Here is a 25,248-nt window from a genome sequence, read left to right as displayed (position 1 = left end):
TGCATATCTTTCTTTCCTCCAGAAAAAACAGGCTCAATTTTACGAAAACATCGTCAAAGTGATAAGACCCAAGCCTGACTATTTTGCTGTTGGCTACTATGGACAAGGACTCCCCACGTTCCTCCGGGTAAACTTGAATTTTGCTTAATCTGGGTCAAGACTGCTCCCTCAGCAGAGAGGCCCCTTCTCGTCCTGAAGCAGAATTGGGACTTTGCATTGTGTGACAAAGTCTGTCCATTCTCTCATAGCTAGCCCAGGGTGCCGGAGCCCTCTCTGATGTTTTCTTTGGTTGCAAGTAACCTTTCTGTCTGATTTTTCCCAAGAAGGACTCCCCTTCTGAGATTTATGTGCATTGCTTTAATTGTGGGGAGAGAAACATAAGATTTACTGTCTTAACCATTTTTAGGTGTATAGTTCAGTCACATTAAGCACGTTCACAGCGTTGTGCAACCATCACCACTGTCCACCTCCAGAAGTTTTTTGTTTCTTTTATCTTGCAAAAGTGAAACTCTGTACCCATTAAACACGAATTCCTCATTCTCTCTCCCCCCAGCCCCTGGCAGCTCATCATTCTACTTTGTGTCTCCAAAAATCTGACTAGGTACCTCCTATAAGCAGAGTCATGTAGTATTTGTCCTTTTGTGTCTGGCTTATTTCACTTAGCATCGTATCTTCTGGGTTTATCCATGTCGTAGCATGTGTCAGCCTTTTTAGGGCTGAATGGTAGTTCATTGTATGGACAGGCCACACTTTTTCTATCCGTTTATCTGTTGATGAACATTTGGGTTGTTCCTACCCAGTGTGCTGCTATGAACATGCATATTTTTAATTATATGGGAAATTGGAAGTGGGTCTCTATGGCCACCATACTAGAAACTCCAAATCATGCTCTATCTCTGAGACGGGCATGTGCTGTTGGACACATGATCAAAGCAGTAAACCATGATCTCTTACCATATGCCCTGTTTCTCGGTATTCACATGAGGCCAGAGGAAGAATTGTGTAAATAATGCAGCCCGGCCTATCAAAGACTTGTTTAAGGTTTTTCAAAAACATGTTCTTGGATGCCGTTGACCAATAGGTCATGATTTCCTGACATTTCTTATGATAGTTTTTTTTTCAACATGTGGTTTTCTCTCAGCCTGGGATTACTCTAGGTTTAGGAAAGCAGAGGCTCCATGCCTTGAGCACAGCTGTCTGGGGCAGTTAAAACAGTTAGGAGATGTTCCTGGTCCCAAAGGTGTGCTCCATTGGTCCCCATTTTTCCCCAGTTTCGTGGAGTCACTGAGAGTGTGAGACATCTCATCCTAGCACCCGTAGGTTGCAAGCCTTCCTGATGGGGAGGACATATAACTCTTTCTAGGAGTGCCCCACAGTTCTGGCCTGCTCCAGAAGGTGAGGTTGGTTGACCACTCCTCAGAGTCCTGCTGAAGACTGAGAAAGTCTTCCTTTCCCAAGAATGAATAAAGCATATTTGGTGATAAGCTCTCACTTAGGGAGAAATTTGAAATTAGCTCCATTCTAAATTACAAAAAAGTAAATAAAACTGAAGGATGGAATGAGCTTGGAGTTGAAATCTCTTACTGTGGCAAAAAGGCTATAAGTAGCGTATGTATCTGTGTGTGTGTGTCGCAAACTGTGTGTGTCTCTAAGAAAAGGAGAGAGACCAACCCTCAATCACGGCAGCCCCCTGCAATGCTGAGGTGTCAGATAGTGTGTGTGTGGCCAGCCCCTGGGGACAGAGATCTGTCTGTGGCATATAGCCACCAACTTCAGGTCTGTGCAGGGTAATTATCCAGGCATCCAGAGCAAAGCAGCAGCCTGCTGTGAATATGTGAGTGGAGTGCTGGGGGGAGACTGACAGTCCCCAAACCAATACACGCCAGGCTGTGCTGGGACCCCTCACACACTGTGGGCTCCAGGGACAGCACTGGGTCCGTCAAAAGGACAAAATGCAAAGTAAAATAGAGTTTAACAGGCTTGATTAATATTGAACTGACTTTCCCGCCACACCTGAGTAATTCTGTGGGGCTGTAGCAATACATTTATTACGCTTCACAGATCACCTGGCAGGGGTCAATCTGACAATGACATTAGCAGTTACCGAAAAGTGGCGGAATGTTTGGGTGCTTAATGCCATGCTAGGAGAGCAGCCTCTGAGAACTGACTTGCTATCCCTCTGCTTTGTTTTTCTCTAAAAATTGATCTCTTTTTCTTTTTTGGCATTCATATTGATATTTATAATTCTTACAAAGAATAAATATCTTTGACTATATGTACATTTCCCCCTTGTTTTCATGTTTGAAGGGACCACATCAGCATGCAAGGCAACTGATGTTTATAGAAAATGCTATTAGTGTTTTTATCCATAACTCACTGGTATTTTTCTATTAAAACCTTTATATACATTTCTATTATATCTTCTAATGCAAAGCATAAAAAATGCATGCTAGTTTCATAGTTATACATGAAATCTTACTGAATTTCTGAAGTGTGCGGCTTTATATAGCTTTATAAGATGCCCAAACTGTGTATTTATATTTCTAATTAAGACTATATATTACTTTGGTTTCTGCTTGATATTTTTTAAGAGAAATAGAACATTTTTCTTCCATGATGGTACTTTAAGACATAACTTAGCACAAAGTGAAAAAATGTATAGTCAGTTCTTAAACTGTTCCTTCGTTGGTGATTTATAAGAACTCAGAATATGCAGGGACTAGGGAAGGGATTTTCTTAGTCCGTTTAGGCTATATAACAAAATATCTTAGACTGGGTAATTTGCAAACAACAGAAATCTATTGCTCACAGTTCTGGAGCCTGGGAATGCCAAGATTAAGGCACCAGTAGGTTCAGTGTCTAGTGAGGACCTGTTTTTCATAGATGACACCTTCTATGTGTTCTCCCTTTTTTAAGGGCCCTAATCCTATTCACAGGGGTAGGCTCCTTGTGACCTAATCGCCTTCCCAAGGCCCCACCATCTAATACCGTCACCCTAGTGATGAGGTTTCAACATTTGAATTTTGAGGAGACACAAACACTCAGACCGTAGTGGAGATAAATTGATTGCATGCCATAAGGTCTCTCTTTATCTTTGTGAAAACCTATTAATTAGATAAATTTTCATTTGACTTTAATCTGAATCTCTAGGAGACAGATATATAATTACTCAGCAAAACATGGTGTGCTCTCTCTCTGTGTTCTCCTCTCTGGCATCTGTCCAGGAATTCCTACGGACAAGTCAGGGCTGCACTTGACTAGGGGAACAGCCAGTCTAGAGACTCTTACCCAGCCTCTCCTGATCGAAGCAACAGATGCAACAAGTCCCCATCATGAAAAGCATTGCCCCCAGACTTCTACGTAGTATGCCCTATGGCTTCTGCTCACGCTGTCTTCTCCTTGTTGCGGTTTTCACATAGGTTGAGACAACCCTAAGATGGGGCACAGTGGAGGGTTTCCAAAACCAACAGGAGTGTCACGCTGTCTACCCATTGGCATCTTATGAAACAGTTGACACTCAGAACATATTTGTTGAAGACAGAGGCCTGTTACATCTTGCAGGAAGAACTTTCCTTCCAAATATGTTTACGGAGTGACCGTGTCACATCCAGACAGAAATGACTGCAACAAAACAGCCTTGTGGAAAGGAGAACACGCCTCAACGTAACCCTTCTCCCCGATCCAAGCTACCTAGCCTAGCTATCCCTAACCCCCCCACACACACACCCCAGTGGACTCTTGTCGTGTGTTGATGATAGTAATTTGCACAATTACTTTGAATGCAGCAGGGGAAGTCCAGCTATCCATCCATCTCCAGTGACAAAAATACAGACACCGTTATCCACCCACCCTGGCTACCTTATCCCTTTCTCTAACCATCTCATGCCCTCTCTAGCATGAGGTTCCTATTTCTCACTTGGTTTTTTATCGTTCTTTAATCAGTCGTTACTGTCAAGACTAAAACGTATCTCACAGATTTTAGTAATGTAGAATTCCGTGCTTCTCAAGCAGTATTAACTTACATGCCTTGTGTCTGTGGGTTCTTGATTAAGACCGACACAATTACAAATTACAAAAAGAAGTGACTTGTTCTTAAACCGAGTGACATTTTTTAAGAAGCCGCCAAGACCATATTTTGAAGACCAGGGCATGGGCATGCGAACTCTTCTTGACCTTGTCTCTGTGGTGTTATTTAATGAATGTCATTGTTTTCCAGGGAAAAGTTTTCATTTACCGAGGGAAAGAGTATGAGCGCCGCGAAGATTTTGAAGCTCGGCTACTGACTCAGTTTCCAAATGCTGAGAAAATGAAGACAACATCTCCGCCAGGCGACGATATTAAAAACTCTCCCGGACAGTGTATCCTTCAAGACAGCTACGGCGATGCCATTCATTCGTGCGGTTGGGTGTACTTGGGGGGCCTTCTCTCATGGTCAAGGTCCATGCTACCTCATTGAACCTTAACCTCCCTCACCTCAGACATTCAGTGCTTCACAGTGAAGCCCAAACTTGATTTGCCCCCTAAATTTCACAGGCCAGTGTCGGAGCAGATTGTAAGGTAATATTTTCCGTTTTTGTTATCTAACGGGAGGGTAGTAAGAGGCTGTATCCAGATCTCTTGCTAATAATTCCACCTTTTATTTTGATTTATTTATTTACTTATTTGGAGTTGGAGTCTCACTCCGTCGCCCAGGCTGGAGTGTAGTGGCATGTTCACGGCCACCCCAGCATCGACCTGCTGGGCTCAGTTGATCCTTCCCCCTCAGCCTTCCAAGTAGCTGGAACTACAGGCACATGCTACCATGACTGGCTAATTTTTTTGATTTATGGTAGAGATGAGAGGCTGTTCTCAAACCCATGGGCTCAGGCAGTCCCCTCACCTTGTCCTCCCAAAATGCTGGGATGACAGGCTTGAGCCAATGCGCCCAGTCAATTCCACCTTTCATAGGATGGATTTTAGCCTTGGATTTGCTTTCCAGGTGTTCTTCCTGTCCTCTTCGAAGCGCAAGGGAAGGTAATTATTTTCAGCATCAAACAAAGTGAAGGAAGAAGTAGTTCATCTATGTTATGTGCTGGGAGGGTACAAAGGCTAATTCCCGCCCCACGGTTAGCAGACAGTGAAAACTCAGGTGGAAGGAACAGAAGGCACTCTGGTCTCCTTACAAACCTACCCTATGGGGTAGAATCATCTGTTGGGCTTTCAACAATGCATGAGCCCAGCAGCACATCTGAGTCTATATGTGTGGATGCAGCATTAGCATTTGCATTTTATAAGGCAGGAAAAGGATTTGGGACGTTTGTTTGGTGACGTGCCAGAGAAGAACCTTTCGGCCCCAGATCTCAGCAATTACATAATACGGGATTCTGAGGCGGCTTTTAAACCTCATGAGTCAACTCTCCAACTTTTGAGTGAGATTTCATGCCTCTCAATCGAATTGCTTCTGACATAGCAATGGTGTCGTAATACCTGCTTTAGCAGATGTTTCTTTGATGTTAAGAATTGTCTTTCCTGTTTGATCCATGTTCTGGTGAAAATATTAACCTCTTGGATGCCCTCCTGTTTCTCGGGATCTGCTTATTTTGCATCCTGAAGTTTGGTGGTTTCTTTAAACTTGCATCATTTGTTTGACCTTTCATCAGCGATGATGGGAAATAAACTAGGATGCTGTTTATTTACAAATGATTGCTTTCACAAAGCATACATTTTAAGGTTCACAGCATTGTTTTTTTCCAGAGGCATTAAGCAAATAGCGAACCAAAGAGCACACTCAGATACAGTAGTTCCTTTTGATGTGGGAGAGCCTGTTTGCATTTTAGTGCAAGGGGGAAAATAAATCTCTCCACACTTGCCCTCGTTATATGTGTAAAGCCCGCTTCTACCCAGGGGAGAGAGCCAGGCTCTTTGTGCTCCAAGTGTGTCTCTTTTGGGTGGTTGCGAAATCTGCATTTTGTAGATCTGAAACTAAAGTATGTAAACCTTTTTAAAGGCAATAAACGCATTCATGGAATACAAAGGCCTTTTTTTTTCTCTCTCCTTCACTTCACCTTCCCTCTATTTTTGCTCATTTCACTCTTACTAGCATCTCTTGAGGGTTGGCAGGGACAGGCAGGAGGCAAAATCTCAAGTTAATTTTTCCACCTGCCGACATCTCCCTTCTGATGCTGGCTGGGAGGGGAAGCCAAGGCTTCAGATCAAGGTTGGGATCTTTTATAAGATGCGATGACATATTCTGAGGCCAGACCCCGTGTCTAAAAGCAAATTGACTGTTTGCTGGGTTAAATGTTTAACGATTTGTCTATCTCTGTACAGTTTTTACAGGGTGAACGAGGTCCAGCGATTTGAATATTCTCGGCCAATCCGGAAGGGAGAGAAAAACCCAGACAATGAATTTGCGGTAAAATAAAAAGCAACCACCCACAAAAAGCTAAGAACCCTTATTTCACTAACAACAAAACTGCCCGTGGAGAAGTGTGGCCTCAAAGGCTATCACAAGCAGAGTCGAATCTTTCCTTGTATATTACGTGCAGAAACCCCAATCCGTGACCCCTACAGATTTAGACACGATTGACATTTCAGAAACGATATGACTAAAGTCATTAAGATACATAGTAAGGTAATGTGCTGGGGAAATCCTGGTGTTTTGTGCTGGTAACACATGTCTTTCCCTCCTACGTATATTCCAGTGGAACTTCCCATGAATCCCAGGAACTAGAGCAGGTGTCGGTATCTCTAGTTACAAAGAGACACATGGAGGTACCAAAGTGTCCGGTGTTGACGTGGCTTTCTGTAGGTGTCTGAACAGTTAGGAGATGAGCTGGGTCTGGACACCCATTCACCATCCAATGCCCTGCATCTGAGCTTAACAGCACACCACAGCATGGTTTACCCGGCACTACTGATGTTGGGACCAGGTTATTCTCTGTGCCACAGGCCGTCCTGTGCATGGTAGGATGTGATCAACATCCCTGACCCACTAGGTACCAATACCACCTCCCCAGTTGCAACAACCAATCAAAAAGTTTCCAGGCATTGCTAAATATCGACCTCATGTTATTATAAGCCACAGCGTTAGGGTCATGCTAATATTCCTGCAGATCCATACGGCCTTTTAAAAATTATTACAAGCTGGTTCAGTGGATTCCCTTTTTAAAAGGCATCAAATAAACAATAGTTTTAAATATGGCTAATGTCTCTCCATCTTGTCTGGAAAACCAGAAATCGCCGTCTAGGCCTATACTGCAAGGAAGCATTCGCTTTAAGGGCAAGCACTGCTGAGAATGGCTTCTTCCTTTGTGCGGTCTGGAGGCATCTGGGGTGCAAAGGTCAAAGGTCAAGGGTGAATGAACACCCTGCCCCTGACCCAAAGTGAAGCCTGGAGCACTTCCAGCAGAGTTGCCTCGAGTAGCTTTGAGTCTCTTGTCACAGCCCTTGAGACGGGGAGAAGTCCCTGCCAGCTCCAAGGCCAGATTTCTTGTATGTCACTGAGGAGGGTGGAGGAACCTGGGGTTGGTGAATTCTGCAGTATTCTGCAGTTCTAACAGGCTGATTGTTTTAAGACCAAGACCCTATTTCTTGGTACACACCAGCACTCTGGAGCTACTTGGTAACTGGTTCCCACAATATTTTCTGGAACAGTGAGGGAGAACATACCTAGGCATATCCAACTTGAATACCCTCACTAAGGGCAATGGCATTCTGGGACATCTGTATCTGTTACGGTCATTACAAGTAATAATGCGATTATTTATAAAGAGTCTCTCAATTTGAGATGTAGAAGCAGTCCTTGAATTTTCTTCACACCTCTCCCATCTGGCAAGTAGTATATTCTTAGACTATAAAGAATTAGACACAAGGAAGTCAAGAAAACAGCCAAAGGGTCGGCAGGCAGTCGGGTGCAGGGCTAAGAATAACTGAGACTCCTGACATGTTGAGCTGTGCTAAGCCTCAGAGGCTATGCTTCTTCTAAATGGCCCTAAAATCCCCTAATGGCCCTGTTTAGGTCCGCACACTTGGACGAAATGTTCAGAAGCCACAGGATTTGGTACTTCACAGACTTGACAAAGCCTTGGGCTTCTAGATAAGCACCGGGATTTTTGCAGGATTGGGAATCCAGGCTCTGGCCTCTTCTGCAGGGAGCCTGGCTCCAAGGGGAGGGGGACTGAGGAAACTGTCCGCCAGGCCAAGAGCTGGCCGTGGTGGCTCAACACCTACATACCTGGCAAGGGGCAGAGCTCTGAGAAGCAAGGACCAACTGGCACAGAGAGAGAGATGGGACCCCAGTTGGTGGGAGCTGGCCATACAGCCCAAGATGGAACCTGGAAGTCCCTCCCCGAGTGTGTTGATACATGAGACAAAGCATTGGAGATCCGGTCTATAGATAATTCTGAACCTGCACCCATCTCTACAAGTGAGGGTTTCAGGAAACCGTTCCCATAGGGCCAAAAGGAGCCTGGGAGACTGGATGTCTTGCCTATGTCCCGAGGTCTCAGCCAGGCTCTTCGCTTTCTCCCTCTGGATTCTAAGAGGTGTGGGATAAAGGCTTCCCAAGATCCAGGCCAGTTTTCAGGAGGCATCTGAGGCGTCTGTTGATGTTCCATTATCCTATCTATTTTTATCTAGTTGGTTATTGACAGATGAGTGGGCTTACAGTGGATAGAAAGGTTTAGAATAACCAGCTAAACATTCCAAAGGAAGAGGAGGGATAAAGGATTTCTGGTTTACTTCTGCAGTGGCGTTCTGTTTAGCCTGTAAAGAGGGATAGAATGATATTCATTGCCTTGAAACAGTTTCCTGCAATATGTTATATACTATTTTACAAAGAATACAGATTGTAAAATGATGTTTTTATTCAAAATATGCATATTCATGCTTTTTAATGGTAGGAAGTATAGGACAATAGATACTAGTAATAAAATGTTTATCATCTTAGGGCAGTGAGTGGTTTTTTTTCTATTTCCATATCAGTATGTTCTCCTGTAAACATATGTTAGTTTTATTAAAATTTTTTAAAGCTTAAAATACTGAGTTTATTAGAATGTAACAGGTCACTTTTATGAGACTCACTCTTCCAAAGATGCATTTGCACCTTTGAGTTTCCTGTGAGCACTGAGTAAGGTTAACGTAAAAGCCATTTGGAACCTTTTCAAAAATCTGTTTGCTCAAGAGGAGACTCCTCTCATTTTGAGGCATATTACATCTTGCCCTGCCCACCTGTTATAGTTTGGCTATCAAATACCCAAGAGGTGGACAGTGTGGCTCTGCAATAAGGGGGTCGACCCTTTGTTGTGTCCGGTGCTGTCTCAGCGCACACCTGCCCTGCACAGACAGAAGCCTGTCCTGGAGGACTTGACTCCATAGAGTTGTAAATCCCCATTAAGACAGAGCTGTTCACCTGTTGACATCCTTCTCCTAACAAGTGTCATGTGTTCCCTTTGCAGAATATGTGGATTGAGAGAACCATATATACAACTGCGTATAAACTACCCGGAATTTTAAGATGGTTTGAGGTCAAATCTGTTTTCATGGTAAGAACACGCCACCCCCACTCCCTGGAGCAATTGCCCACATCCTTCCCTGATGCAGTCTGACATACCTTCTTTGCCCCCCCCATGTGCCCTGTGGTCACTGGAGCTGTTATGCACATGGCAGACCCCAAAGCTCCTGTCATCACCCCGCTTGTTCCGCCAAGCCCTGATGTCCCCTCACCCACCAATGTTTTTGAGGAAATGCTGTGTAATCACCACCAACTCTAACTTATAAGGAAACCAGAACTACGCTTTCATTTCTTCTTACAAAAATATTTAAATTCAGTCATAGCTGTGCTGTTTTGACAGTTATTTCCGTTAACTAAATGAAAAGTTTAAGACAAGTTCTAATTTACATAAACTTTTTAAAAGATCTTTCTTCCCTGATGGTCTTATTACCATTTACGTGACAAACAACATAATTAATAGTCCTTGCTCATTTCAAGTAAAAATAGCCTCAGAGGATACCTCCTCCCTAGCACTTTTCAAAGGAGTAAATGATTTCCGTCTCTCAGCAAAGCCAAACTTTACCTTGCTGTGGGATAGTTTCATTTACATGAAACTCACATTTACAGTGAACTGCTGGACAGTTTCATTTACATGAGGCAGAGTCGGTCAGCAGATGTATGGACTATATCAAAACGTCAGGGCCAAGGTAATTGGCGGTATAAAAAGATCCGATGGAAATATGTAAGTTTTTGTTCCTGTGTCTCAATTCCTTCTGTTTTTTGCCTGGTAGGATCTCACCCAGAGAGGTGGTGCTTGTCATTTAGTTTCCAAGAAACACCTGCTTATTTGGCTCCAGAACTTAGCCGGAATCTCCCTTCCCAGCCACGTGTCCACTCTCCCCCTTTACCCACGTCAGCCCAAGCTCTGGGCCATTTCATGAAGCTTGTGGTCTGCCAGACCTCCTCACTCTGAAAGGCCACCCTCCGTCGGAGCCACCGCCTCCTGCTCAGAGCTCCTTACCCCTTCACCCACCCCTCCTGGGGACACTTTCCACTTTCTGCTCTGGGCGCTTCCGTTCTGTGCCCACAGCACCCAGGCAGTGCCTGACAGATGGAAGGCTGTCGGGAGTTGTGTGTCAGATGGTGAAAAGGCAGCCCCTTCGCTGGGTGCCTTTGGAGCTGGTGACACGCTGTACGTGCAGAGATGACAGAAGGGCAGGCCCTTCACATAAACAGGCACTAATCCTCATAATGAGCCTCTTCCCGTAAGCCCTTTGTAATCAGGGATTCTGTGAGCCAGCAGGCTGCCGGGGCGCAGGAGCTTAATCACTCAGAGGTGGAGAGGGGTGCCCTGACCTTTTGTGAGCATGCAGCGCCTGCTCGGGCTGCTTTAGCCATTTTTAGCAGGCTAAGAGGGCTGGGAAGCGAGTCATCCCAGAGCGGCAGGACTGAAATCCTGCTATCAAACCCCCTGTGGTCCAAGTTTGTGCCTCCTAGGACTGACCCCCATGGGATATCTGTGGGGGCAGCCCCTAACCCTGTTTGATCACAGGAAATGATTTTTTCTTGAGGCAGATGAGACCAGGACAGGGAGCTTCGCAGTGAGTCCATTTGGAATACTGCCCTGGTGTGTTTTTTGGTGAAGCCGTATGTCTGGGGTGAGGCATTCTAGGACCTGACAAAACAAGGTGTGGGGTCAGGACAGCGTTCCTAGGACATGTGTTGCTGGGGGGGGCACATGAAGCAAGGGGCTCGCTTGACAGTGCACACGTGGTCGGCCGTGTTCTGTGCTTTATGGCTTCTCTATGACTGCCCCTGTCAGGGCACAGGTGGCCACGTGGGCAAGCCAAGATCCTCCATAGCCGCTGAGGAGTGGCAATCTAGGGTTTGGCATTTTATAGAGTTGTTCATTCTCTGCTCACCTCTGCTCTGACCCACCCCACCTCCCAGACAATCTTCCAACAGCTGCAGCAAGAAAGTTTCTGGGAATGGGAGGGGCTTATCACACCTTTGGGAAGATCAAAATTCTTGTTGCAGTCACCCCTGGACATGATCCCCACGGCCTAGTGGGAAGAGGCAGTTGGGTCTGCTAGAGCGAGGCCTACAGGGAGAGTTGAGCCAGAGGGTGCTGGGCTGAGGCCTGGCCAGGACCCATGGACCCTCAGAGAAGAATGGAGGTCCTAGAGAAGCGTGCAAGGGAAGCTGAGAAGGTCAGGTCCTCGGTCCCCTGCATCCTGCTCTGAATGCCTTGCCAATCAGTGGCAGCTTTGCAACTGAGGCCCATGAGGTGGGTTGGAAGTGCCCACAAGCAGCCTTTTCCCTTCCTTCACACAGAGGTATGTGGAGCCATTGCGGGGTCCCCCCCTGACTAGACGGGTACAGCTGGCTTCCTAAAGTGGCTGAGACCTCTTTCTAGATTCTTCAAAATTCCCTGCAATCCTCGTACTCTGTCAAACAAGCAGAGAACAAAAACATGATTGAAAAACCTCGCTTCTGAAGCAGACAGGCGGTGTCAAGCACCACTCAGAGCTGTGTGTTTTCCTGGGCTGTCCACATGTGCACACACATGCATGTGCACACACACACATGTGCACCCGCTCCCAGAGCCCAGCGACCTTGCCTTGTTCCTTCAGAATGACTGAGTGAGGCCTCCATCTGTGGAAACAAACAATGATAGTGAAATACCCGGTTGCTCTTCGTTGGGCCATAAGTGATCTTGCCCAAGTATTCTGTGGGGAAAAAAGGTGCAAGGAGGTGCAGGAAGCCTGCCCTGCCTCAAAGGCCTGCTCCTCTGGTGAGGCCCTGAGGACCGCAGCCTTGGATGTGGCCGCCTGGCTGAGGTTGGACTGCTCTCCGCCCTCCTTGCAGGTGGAGATCAGCCCTCTGGAGAATGCCATCGAGACCATGCAGCTGACAAATGACAAGATCAACAGCATGGTGCAGCAGCACCTGGACGACCCCAGCCTCCCCATCAACCCGCTCTCCATGCTGCTGAATGGCATTGTGGACCCCGCCGTCATGGGGGGCTTTGCAAACTACGAAAAGGTACGGGGCGCGCCAGCTTTCTCTTGAAGCCCTGGCCTGGGACGGCTAAAAATTCCAAACGCTGTCCCCAAAGCCCCAAAATGACCCCACTCTTGCTGGGCAGTCTCAGCCGCGACCCAGCCAAGGACAGGCAGGAGCCCCAGGGGCAGCCCCTGCAGGCTGCAGGACAGTCAGGGCCTGACCCCTGACACAACTCCCCTGGGTATCCCCAGACGGCCAGGAAGCTTCCACTGACCCACCCAGCTTGGGTTTTTCAGTGTTCAGTGGGCTTTAAGTGGCTTTCAAGATCCCCGAGATTTTAAAGGCCAAAAGACGCAATTTAGAGAAAGACAAAAGCATCAGAATCCTTAGACTAGGAAGGTAGCATGTTTAGAGCGGAGGGTCCTGGCCAGCTGGTCTCCCCAGATCCTACTCAGTAGGAATGGGAAGAAGTCGAAAGACACGGGGAATGGGCAGAAGTGAGGGGCACAGGGATCTGCACAGGGCAGCCTGTGCTCGTTTCTGTAAATGCAATTCTGTTGGTACAAGACCATACCTGTGCATTTACTTGTTGCCTGAGGCCGCTTTCCTAATACTGTACAGCAGAGTTGAATAGTTAAACCATTGGGTAGTTGTGACAGAGACCCGTATGGTCCACAAAACTTAAAATGTTTACCCTCTGGCCCTTCTCAGAAAAAACTTGCTGACCTCTGATCTAGACAAAGTAAAAACTGAGACAGAAGGGGCATTGCCAGAGAACAGGCTGCCAGGGGATGGTTAACTGTCCTTGGACAAAGAGGTGGCACATTCTTAATTCTGTATCTTCGGGTATAGGTCAGACCTGCGCAGGCACAGATGCAGCTGCGGGGTGGGGTCTTGGGCATGTGAACAGCTGGGGGGTTCATACTCACTGCCACCCAGGAGGACCCAGCAATCCTTGTCAGCCCTTACTACTCTGGACTCCAGGAACTGACAGTGCTGCTATGGTTGCCTCTCTTGGCGGATTGTTAGCTCCATTGTGTCTGACCTTACCAGATATTTTGTTCTGGGTGCTGGGGAAGGTGCAACTCCAGGGTCTGGAGTGAGTTCCGCATGGGTCTATGTGATGCAGGACTCTATCCCCAGTAAGTGTGCACACATCTGCGTTGGATAAGCAGGTGGACTGAGTGGCTCTCCCTGTCTCTGCCAGGCCTTCTTTACAGAACGCTACCTGCAGGAGCATCCGGAGGCTCATGAAAAGATTGAGAAGCTCAAGGACCTGATTGCCTGGCAGGTAAGGTGTCTAATGGCAGTCCGGCATGGGTAGAGGGGAAGAAATGCTGGGGCCAGGCCCAGATCCAGCTGGGCCCCTGAGCCTACGTGCCAGGCCGACTTGGAGGCCTCTGGACAGCAGTCACGATGCATGTGACTAGGGCTGTCCCTGGGTGAACCCACTTCCCGCTGCCATGATTAACTCAGCTCCTGCACTGCAGATGTGAATTTGAACACCCAGAAGATTCTCTCTTGCAAACAGTCAGGGTCTCTTTCCTCCCTTTGGTCAGTTATACTGACTGCTGGAAAATATTTCTGTCTTCATTGATAGACTATCGAGGCAAGCTCAGAGCCATGAAGCCTTGAGCAGCCTATGCAGTCCTTGTGAAATATAAAGGTTGGAAGCTGGGGCACCCTCTCCTTGGACTCTGTGCAGGCTTGGGGGCGGTGAGGTATCCTCATTGATGATTTCCGAGCTGTAATTCTGCATATTATTTCATTTTTCTGCTCACGCTCTGGGGGCCTTCGAAGTCTTTCTTAGAGGTTCATCTTCTTACAAGGGTGGGCCTCTCTGGAAAGTATATATCTGAACTTCTCGGACCCTTCCTGAGCGTGGCGTATAAGAAATGTCGAGACTCGGTTCTCACGGGAGATCGGCCTTCATTTGCTGCTACTTCGGACAACTCACTTTTTTAGGCCTCCCTTTCTCATGTGAGAAGTGAGGAAGGGGCTGTCCCTGAGATTTTCTCACCGAATAAAGAGAGCTAGGGGAGGTGGGGGCGGGGTTCTGTTTGTGCTTGGACTGGGGGTTGTAGCTCAGGTTTCTTTGCTGAGCTAGGGGTCCCAAGCTCCCAGTGGGGGTCCAGAGACCCTGCAGGGCTTATCTGTGCTCATCGGGCCCAGGGCAAGGCTGTTCCTCTAAGGAGACATCTCCGTGGGCATCTTTGTTTTGGCCATCCCCATGGGGCCTCATTCTAGTGGCTTCACGTCTATCAACTCATTGCCAGTGAAACCTCTTAGGGTGGAACAAAGGCTGAGCTTTCGTTATAAACCAAGTTACAAATCCTCCTAACTTGTGTTTAGATGTATAGGATGGACTGGAATTGTATAATTCTAAGTACTTATACATGTTCACAATATATGTATATATTATATGCAATTGTTATACAATATACATAGCATAAAATTTACCCTTTTTTTTTTTTTTGAGTTGGAGTCTCACTCTGTCACCCACACTGAAGTGCAGTGGCCGCTCCCGGCCACCGCCGCCTCGACCTGCTGGGCTCCGGCGATCCTTCCGCCTCAGCCTCCACGTAGCTGGAACTACAGGTGCATGCTACCACGCCCGGCTGATTTTTTGATTTATTGTGGAGATGAGGTCTCGCCAAGTTGCCCAGGTGGGTCTCGACCCCATGGGCTCAGGCAATCCACTCACCTCAGCCTCCCAAGGCGTGGGATTACAGGCTGAGCCACCGAGCCCGGCAAAATGTATGCTTTTAACCATTTTTCAAGTGTATAGTTCAGTGGCATTCAACAAATTCACATTGTCATTGCAACCATCACCACCATCCACCTCCAGAGCGCTTGCATCTTGCAAAACTGAAATTCTGTGCCCATTGAACAGGGACTCTACCCTTTCCCCCCCCACAACCAGCCCCCGGTAATCAGGTTCTACATTCTGTCTCTATGAATTTGTCTACTCGAGATACCTCACATGAGCAGAATCATGCAGTATTTGTCCTTTGGCGTCTGGCTTCTTTCCCTTAGCGTCATGTCTTCAAGGTTCATCCATGTGATCGCATAGGCCAGAACGTCATTCCTTCTTAAGGCTGAATCATATTTCATTGTAGGGATAGACCACATTTCTTTCTTCCATTTGTCTGTTGATGAAGATTTGGATCATTTACGCTTTTGGCTAATGTGAATAATGCTGCTAGAACATGGGTGTACAAGTATCTGTTTAAGAACAAATATCCGCTTTCATTACTTTTGGGCACATCTCCCAAACTAGAATCGCTGGATCATATGGTATTCTGTGTTTAATTTTCTGAGGGACTGCCAACTCTTCTACGACGGCTGCACCATTTCACATTCTCACCCGCTGTAACGCATGATTTCAATTTTTTGCACCCTCTAAGACTTGTTATTTTGTTTGTTTTTTAAAAATAGTAGCCCTTCTAATGGGTGTGAGGTTTTATATATTTCTTTAACAAGTTATATTAAACAGAAAGAAATTAGGCTTTGTCACCAACTTGTCTGCATTTTAAATGTTTGCCTTGGAATTGCTTGTGATGAAAAAACCCTCAGAGATGGCTGAAGGGACATGGGTAGCCAACGATGGTTGCTTTGACTGGAAAGTAAGCCTCATGTAGGAAGTCTTCCTCCCTTACTAAAAAAGTGGGACTAGGTTTACAGTCTTGAATGACCCCATTTTCGATGTTGTAGAAACTAAAGGGTACAAAATTCAAAATTCCTCTGAAGGCTATAAAACCATTGCTATACAAAAACTAGTTTGGTCTGCAAAAGTTCTATTGATTTTTTTTTTCCTGTAAGCTTTTACAGCAAATTGGATTTTAAGAGTTTCAAGTCCTACAGAGGAAAATAATTTGTTCCCCAGAGAGCAACTTTATGTCAGCACTATATCATCATCCCTAATAACTATATTAAAGGATGCATTTTAAAGGAGGTCACAGGAAAGTTGAAAGGAAGAATCTGTTTTCTCGTAGCTTCATTAAATCAAAGAATGAGGGGAAAATGCATATTCAAAACATTACCTGTGATTTTGTTTTCATTGGCAAATGTTTTGAAAACTCACATCTTAATATACTTGAGTTCATTACAAAGACGTTTAGGGTTATCAGAATGCTTTGTTCTCTTTTTGTTTATTAGTTCATTTGTTTTTTGTTGTTTTTTTTTTTCCTGGAAACTCTATCGGAGCCAGGTGAAGTTTTCCTGCTGGGAGTCCCAGGACTCATTTGCAGAGTTTCCGTCACCGATGTACAATACGCACATTGCCAATGCCTCAAATCATTTGTGAAGACTGGTTAATAAGTCCCAGGAAGCTCCTCAGCTCTGCCGGCTATCTCTGAAACAGAGGACAGGCTGCTCTGCTCCACACCAGGAGGGAGGCTGTGGTCGGGGTATGGGCCGTGTGGAGCCTCTTTTAGGTTTGCAGCTGACACCGGGTCATGAGTCACTTCCTCAAAGGCACAGCTCCATCTTTTCCCAAACACAGCTGTCATTGTTGGGCATCCCTGCCGAGTGTCCAAAGATGAATCCGTACAGTCTCACATTAAACTGCTGTGATGTGCATATATTTCTCTTTTGAAATGTTCAAAGATGAAAGCCGAACTCACTCATCATCCCCAGCTGATGACAAGCGTGACCATTGTAGCCAGGGGTGGTGCTCCTGGAGCACTGAACGGGATTTCCAATGTTCTGTGCTGCTTGCAGGGCACGAATCTGTGCCTGGGACAGACAGGAGCAAACTTCAAACATCACCCATCAGGAGGGTGTGTTTTTAGAGCCGGCTGGAGGCTCACTTTCATCAACTAGAAGTGTGACTTGGGGAAAGTCCTCTTTTCCTCTCGGGGCTCTGAGAAACTCTTTAGGAAAGCAGATTCCTGGGACCCACCCACAGCAGATCAGGGTACTGGAGGTGGGGTTCAGGAATCTGCCCGAGAGATTCTAATGCTCAGCCAGGTTAGACCCCACCGAACTAAAGGATCTCCAGAGACCTAGGTGGATGGTTCCTATTTGAATATTATGTACCTGTACGTTGGAATGTGTTCACACAAGACATCCGTTTTATTTTCTTTCATTTAGAATCACAGCTGCGGTTCAGTCCCAGATAGGCATAGAACAGGGGCCAGTTCCTTCTTATTTGAAGGCTCTGGCTGTTTCCAATCAATGTCAGAGACTGTTGAGAGTGATGAATTCTCACACCTTGTAAGTTTCACCTACCAGATTATAGTTCCAGCAGTTCCAATGACCTGAGCCAAAGGCTTTAACTCTTATCCAGCAAGTAGCTTTTTCAATGTAAAGGATCTGACCAATTAAGAGTTTTATCACACCAACAAAAAACTCAGAGAAATGATTAGATTGCATTTTGCACCTTTGAGAAAGGCTCCTCCTAAATCCAAAAAGCTTTTAGTATCTAGGGTGCTGTGCTTTTTTTCACCGTGAGACAGCACCCCCCCACATACTCAGAGATGGACACATTTACCATCCGACCAAAAAGAGTTGTCCCAGCTTGGCTTTGTCATCCCACAAGGCAGAACTCAGGAAGCAGAAGCATGACAGTGAGTACTTTCTGCTGATGGCCCTGAGCAAATTGTAGCTAGCCCAGAGAGCTGCTGTCTGCGTGAGTCATTCACATGGAATATGAAAATGTCCCGTGTATTTTGAAATCTCACCTGCACGTTTTCCCGTTGGCCATAACTGGCCAGAAAGGGATAAACTGGTATGTGCCCTGGATCTTTGGCTCAGCTGTCAGCAAAACAAACTTTTGTGTCAATGCAGCCTGAGAGCAGGCTTGGGGAGGGGGCTATGAATACAGGGGAGCACTTGTTATTCCCTTCTTTCCTAGAGTACTTACTGAGAGGCAACAGCTGCGTGCTATAAATGGCAACCAAATCCATTTGATGGCGTTGATTCATCTTGATAAGATTTCTTGAATTGGCTCACATGAAATTCAATTGTGTACTTATTATCCTTCTTACTAATAAATCTGCTCATTTAGATTGGTGTTCTGTCCTATTAGGAAAATCTGTTTTTAATCAGTATTTTGATTTAATTATAAATTATTAAGAGGAAGCCTCTTAACTTGATTGCATGGAAAATGTCTAACTCTCAGCCCAAACCCTGGGGGGAAGCAGAGACCGGGGACAGAAAGGGAGCCTTTTCTTCCACCCAACCCCAAAACAGCAGCGACTCTGGTGGGTTTCTATAGCTGGGAGAATGAAATGTCTCTCTTACGACGCTTTTAAAGGTCAGCTACATCTCCACGCTCGGAAGTGAAGTGTTGGCATGGATATTTTGTGACAGCAGTGTCGGCAGAGAAGTGATTATTTTTAGTCTTAAGGAAGAATAAATTTGGTGTTCCTTTCCAAATAAGAATATTCTTCGGGACTATAGATCACATATAATTAAGTTTTGGAATAGAGTTCTCCATTGCCTGTAGAGGCAATACTCTTAGCTAAAAAATATGTGCACTCTGACATGACCCTTCGCTAATAGAACAAGTTGTATCTAAACACATTTAAAGTTCAGCTCTTCCCAAACTCAAGTGAAAAGCACAGATAAGTCTATTCTGGGGAATTAATTGAGTGGCTCTCCACTGGACATAGCCAACTGAGAACACAAATGATTCTCATTTAAACGTTTGTGTCTTTGGGGGGTAATATGCCTGCTGATGAATTCAGTCAGCCAATTTAATGTGGAAACAAAAGCAGATGCGTTTTGCACCGTTCCGCTTTCCTCTGGTGTGCGTGGCTCTCCCTAGACCATTATCTAAGAACTAAGGAACAACAACCTCTCTGTTTTTCAGATTCCATTTTTGGCCGAGGGGATCAGAATTCATGGAGACAAAGTCACGGAAGCACTGAGGCCGTTTCATGAGAGGATGGAAGCTTGTTTCAAACAGCTGAAAGAAAAAGTGGAAAAGCAGTATGGTGTCCGAATCATGGTAAGTGATTGTCATAGAATAGGCTCCTCTGTGTATTCCACTGTTCAGCCGTGACGGGCTCACAGATCAGAGAGGCTCATATGTGCACACCATACCTGCTTAGAAAGTGGGGTTTAAGGGAGCTCACCTCCTTGGCCAGGCCAGCACCCTCCTTTCAACAAGTGGAAATGTCAGAGTAAATAAACATTCATGAGTTTTCTTGATCACCAGACACTCCCTCATCTGCTGTGAACACAGTAGAGATATCTCACAGAGACCCATGCGACTCAGCTGGTTGACAGAGCATTCACCACACACAAGGAGGTCAGTAAGCCACAGGGCAACAACACTTGGCAACAACACAGGGCAACAACATCCAAGGTTGAAGTCTAAGAATCGTGGCCATGAGGGAGGACTGATAGCTTTCTCAAGGCTTGAAATTGTTAGAAGACTCATCTGTTGGGGGAAGTGGTAGTTGATCTAGAACAAGGGGATAGGTCAGATATGGTCAGGGGAGGAGATAGGAAGGAGAAAGGACTTCCTTCGCTGGGAGACAGGAATGTAAATGGCCAGAGGCCAGTACATACACAAGCATGTCTTAGGCAGAAGAGAAATCACAGGGGAGGAGATGGAAACGCACCCAGCCTCCAAGAACTAGGGATGCCAGGCTGGGGTAGAAGGATCTGCTCGTAATAAAATGCAGAACTGGGCTTTTTCAATGAGTCTATGGAAGTTGTCTGAGCAGTCTGGGATAAAGAGCAGCTTGTAAGTTTGTTTTGCTTTGTTTTGTTTTTTGAGTTGGAGTCTCACTCTGTCACCCAGACTGGAGTGCAGTGGCACGCTCCCGGCCACCGCAGCCTCGCCCTGCTGGGCTCCAGTGATCCTTCCGCCTCAGCCTTCCAAGTAGCCTGAACTACAGGCGCGCGCTACCACACCTGGCTAATTTTTTATTCATTGTAGAGATGAGGTCTCGCCAAGTTTCCCAGGTGGGTCTCAAACCCGCGGACTCAGGCAATCCACTTGCCTCGGCCTCCCAAAGTACTGGGATTACAGGCCGAGCCACCGAGCCCGCCCAAAGCTTGAAAGTTTTTTAATGATGCAACATGTCTTGACGTTGAAGTCTTACAGCAGGCTTGAGACTGTCCTCCATGAGCTATGCCTTAGCACTCCTGGGGCAAGGCTAGACTCAAGTCATATCGCTGCCTCCTGTAAGGTTCAGAGTGACACTTTCATTTTTACAGTCTCTGGAGCTTTGCTGGGACCTACTCTGTCTGTCTGAACTCTGGAGACATCAGACACAAATAGGACCCCCATTCCCTGTTGTTCAGGTATGAGGGGTAATGCATCACAGAGAGACAGTGAGCCCTCTTCTCATCTACTCCAGTTCCTTGCCTACTGGCATTGGTGCACAGATCTCCAACTGGCTGCAAAAGGAAGGTGAGCTTGGAAAGTCATTCCACCTCTTATAACCTAGGGTGCTTTCCACTCCTTGAAGACCAGGGATGTCATTTTGGTTTCCTCTGTGGCCAGGGACCATCTGTCCGCACGTTCCTAAAGTTCTCAGCTGCTCTTTCTGTGGAATTCTCTTTTCTTTCCATATTATCTCATATTTAGCAAACTCTAATTTAACACTGACTGGGTGCCAGGGACCTGCCCAAATGTTGTTTACAGATATTCATTTGCTTAACCCGCCTAACACTCACTGTAGCCGGCACTGCAGCCATTTCCATTTTATAGATAAGGAAATGGAGTCCCAGGGAGATTAACTAGCTCCAGGTCACATGCTAGCAAGGTACAGACTGGGGGTTTGAGCCCTATCACTCTACCTCCAGCGTCTGCGCTTTTAGCCCTTACTCTGTATTTTACACCACAGAGCTTCTCCTTCTCTTCCCCACGTGGGAAGAAATGCATAGGAGACCCGGGATCTCCCTGAGAGCAGTCCACCACACTGCTCTCCTCGTCTCCTCACCTCTGCTGGCGTAGCTGAGCCTTGGGCCCTCCAAGCCCGGGGCCTGGTGTCCATCAGATGAGGGAGTCCTGGGTCTGACAAAGCCCACATCGCACGACTGGTCTGAAAGCTCAGCAGACGGGGCCCTGGGTCTGACAGCCCAGCAGGAGCTGCTACAGGTGAACAGGCTTGGAAATCAGGGCACTCTCCTTCCGAGCCAAGCTGGAGGACCCTTTGCGTGAGTCAGAATCCTTGAGGAGCGCCTCATAGTTTCAGAGCTCACAACTCATCGCAATCCGAGTGAGCAGTGAGAAGTGTTTCAGTGTGTCACAGTTTATCTCTTTCAGCATTCCACACCAGTTTTGATTCTTTCTAAGAAGCAAACACTTGTGAAATCTTAACATTTTCTTCCTAAGCGAAAAGCTTCCTCTGTTGATCAGTCATCGGATGTATATTTCAAAATTAGGGAAAGCTGTCTGGCTCATGGAACTTCGTTCAGGCCCTTTCTTTGCTGTGATCTGTTATTTCTGTGCATGCTTGCTGCTGGGCACAGGGGAGACAGCAAGGGCAAGAAGGCTTGGGTGTTGGGTGCACGGCGGGATATCTTTTCACTCAGGGACAACCATCACCAGCTACAGACATGCTTGGCCGGAGATGAGCACTTCCCACCACATCACAAGGCTGCGACGTCTCCTCCAAACTTTCCACCCTTCTCTGTAGGGGCAGCCAGGGCATTCCAGCGAGGGAGTAGAGGGGCTAATATCGGGGGTGCCAACCAGAAACAGAATGAAGGGTGCACTTCCCAACCTCGGATGCTGTGTCCCCGGGAGCTGCCTTCCGGAGTCCTTCATCCTGTGACCTCAAACACGGGCTCTGTCCCCTGCTTCCTTGGAGTGAGCAAAAAGGACAGGTGGATCCCCTGTCATTCTACTTTGGAAACTTGCAAGCGTCTCAGAATACTTTGAAAAGCTATATTGTATCATCCTGTTCGAAAAAGATAGATTCAAAAATAAAAAAAACCCATAGAAAGGACATTTTGTCAATTTTTCTGAGCCAGCCTAAGCCACAGAAAGAGACGATTTGGACACCCTCTGACTTCTTAATGCATAGGCCCGTCTGGCCTGCTTCACTTTGGTTTTTTCTCACCAGTCCTGGGCCTCTAGGGAGCCACAGTCCCTGGGTGACAGCTCTGCAGCCCAGCTTCTCCTGACTCTGGGATGAAGTGTATAGACCCTGGGAGCCCCAGGAAAGAGCTCACAAGCACCTGCTGCTTTCTCAATAGCCCCCAAGCATCCGCTGGCTCACGGCACGTAGGAGGCGTGTGTGTTTGCCTTCAAGCGAATGAAAGTGATTTGTATGTTTCCCCCCAAATCTTCACCCACCTCTTCTTTCATGTCTGGTGAAGAGCAGGAAACCTTTCCTGGTTCCGCCCTCTCTCTGCTCAAGTCCACTTCATCATTTTACACCAGCCTTCAAGATGGGAATGATCATTCTCTGCATGCTCAGTAGGAAGCTGAGGCTCACTGGGGCTCCAGATTTTACGCAAGGTCATAGTGTTGGTGCCAGAGCGAAAATACTAGCCTAGTTCCAACACCTCCAATTCTTGTCCTTGCTGTTGGGATCAGGAGAAATCAGTTCCCTCCCACTGTCTGCCCTGAGGTCACACTTGTCAGTGCTGGGTGAGACTTTTAATTGCATCAGATAAAAAAATGGAAGCTGGATTTCTAGAGGCTGTGCTCAATCAAGAAGGAATTGAGCCCTCAGTGTGTGCCCTGCCGAGTGGGACCCTGATAACAGCATCTATTCCTCCGTGGCCAGAGCCCTCTTCCTTCCTTTACCTATGGCAGTCTATACTCACACATCCCAACCCCAGCTCCAGATCACCACCTGAGGGTCTTCACCAGCCCTTGGTGGTAGGAGGTCGGAGGCCCAGGACTGCTTTCTGGGCCTTCCCTGGAGCTGCAGACTGGTTGTCCGTGTTGAGTGTCTCCATCTCCTGGTCCCTGACTGACCCCGCTCTGTGCACCTGTTCACTCACACCCAAGTCCTCATGGCTGCTGTGAAGATCATTTCATCACAGAGATACGGAAAGTGACAGGCTGGATGCTCTTAAGAGTGGGCCAGCCCTAGCCGGGCTCGGTGGCTCAGCCTGTAGTCCCGCACCTTTGGGAGACTGAGGTGAGTGGATTGCCTGAGCCCGCAGGTTCGAGACCCGCCTGGGCAGCGAGACCTCATCTCTACAATAAATCAAAAAATCAGCCGGGCGTGGGAGCGCATGCCTGTAATTCCAGCTACTCGGAAGGCTGAGGCGGAAGGATCGCCAGAGCCCAGCAGGTCGAGGCTGCGGTGGCCGGGAGTGGCCACTGCACTCCAGTCTGGGCGACAGAGTGAGACTCCAACTAAAAAAAAAAAAAAAAGAATGGGCCAGCCCAAACTTTGCAAGTTTCTTCTCACTGTATGCGCAGTTTCATTTCCATGGATGCTGCTTCTCCACCTGCCTGGTAGATGGTGGGATAGAAAGGTGGCATCTTGCAAGCTATAGAGATCACCTGAGAAGGAGGTTGCTGACTTGCTTCTTTTCTTCCTTCTACCTGTGGCCAAAAGTCGAGACAGAGGCAGTTCCAGCAGAGAGGCTGGATGAGAGTCCCTCCTGGATGGTAGAGTAGATGGGTGTTCAGAAAGATGATCACCTGGCTTCCACCAAGCTCTGTCCCCACTCTGGGCCTGTCTGCAAAAACTGCTGCTGTGGAAGAAACGGCAAGGGATAGTGTGAATTTCGAAAGACAGCGGATGCCAACATGTCTCATTTAAGATGTAAAGAGGGTCAGAGATGCCAGAGAGAAGATGCAACGGCTGAGGTGGGTGGGTGGATGGTGCTGGGGGTGGCAGATGAGGCGGTCAGGGTGGACCCAGGGTAGCAAACAGGACTCTTCCTTGGGATCTTCAGGAATTTCAAAGACACAAAGATGGCCAAGAAAGAGACTATGCAGGAGAAACACTTCAGAGGGTTGCCCTCTGTGCTTCGGTAAAGCTGAGAAAAGGTTATAATGTAGACTTTGAGCCTCTGGGTTTTGTAGCGGAAATATTTTCACAGTTTGAGATAATCTACAAGTAACCTTTTCCCTTTAGTTTCCTCGTAAAGACTGATTAATTGCAATGGATACCTCCATCGAGCTATCCAGTGGCCCCATTGTTGGTGCGAGTCCAAGGCGGACCAGACCCTCTATGCTGGCAAATTCCAGTAGCATATCGCTTTGAACCAGTGATCAGCAAACTGCAGCTCACCACCTGTTTTTGTAAATAAAGTTTTATTGGCACAGAGCTGTGCTTATTCATCGCTATATTGTCCGTGGCTGCTTTTGTGCTTTCGTGGCAGAGTGGAATAGTTTCCGCAGAGAACATATGGCCTGCAAGCCTAAAATGTTTATGATATGGTCCTTTACAGAAAAAGTTTGCCAACTCCTGCCCTTCTGCAACTGTGAACTTTTTAAGCGTTAAAGAGATAGGGTACACATCGAATAGTATTTTATACGGGATCCCATATTTAAGAAAGAGGCCAGTTTTTCAGATGTGTAAGTAGTGTTACACAATCTATCATTAACTGCTTCTCACCTCTGAGAGCTGGGACCAGGGTCCGGAGCAGGTCGTCTTTATTGGATTGGCTGAATGAGATGCCAGCATGGGGAAATGTTAGGAGTGTGAAAGGGTGAAGCCACACAGAGAGGAAGTGACCTACAGGAACTTGATTTCCACATCCTCGGGTTCAAAGAAAATGCTTATGCAGCAGCTGGAGTCCCAGATGTGCCAACATCTGGCTCTGGTACAGGTACACAGAGATTTTCTAGCTAACTAGATGTTGGCAACATGCTGCTTTTCTTTCCTTTTTTT

The 25,248-nt window shown here is 46.8% G+C and overlaps 1 protein-coding gene across 1 annotated transcript in view; it reads left to right on the top strand.

Annotated features, from left to right (window-relative positions):
- DOCK1 (dedicator of cytokinesis 1) overlaps positions 1 to 25,248 on the top strand; it is a 362,706-nt gene that overhangs the window by 319,018 nt on the left and 18,440 nt on the right. Inside the window, exons 17-24 of the mRNA XM_008052893.2 lie at positions 23 to 127; positions 4,217 to 4,358; positions 4,479 to 4,557; positions 6,310 to 6,394; positions 9,438 to 9,524; positions 12,341 to 12,517; positions 13,686 to 13,769; positions 19,296 to 19,433. Coding sequence (XP_008051084.1) covers positions 23 to 127; positions 4,217 to 4,358; positions 4,479 to 4,557; positions 6,310 to 6,394; positions 9,438 to 9,524; positions 12,341 to 12,517; positions 13,686 to 13,769; positions 19,296 to 19,433 — 897 coding nt within the window. The remainder of the gene's footprint in view (positions 1 to 22; positions 128 to 4,216; positions 4,359 to 4,478; positions 4,558 to 6,309; positions 6,395 to 9,437; positions 9,525 to 12,340; positions 12,518 to 13,685; positions 13,770 to 19,295; positions 19,434 to 25,248) is intronic.

The sequence above is a fragment of the Carlito syrichta genome, unplaced genomic scaffold (assembly GCF_000164805.1).
Source record: "Carlito syrichta isolate Samal-C Ts95f unplaced genomic scaffold, Tarsius_syrichta-2.0.1 Scaffold72250, whole genome shotgun sequence".
NCBI classification, from domain to species: domain Eukaryota; kingdom Metazoa; phylum Chordata; class Mammalia; order Primates; family Tarsiidae; genus Carlito; species Carlito syrichta.
This window is presented reverse-complemented; position numbering and strand designations above follow the sequence as displayed.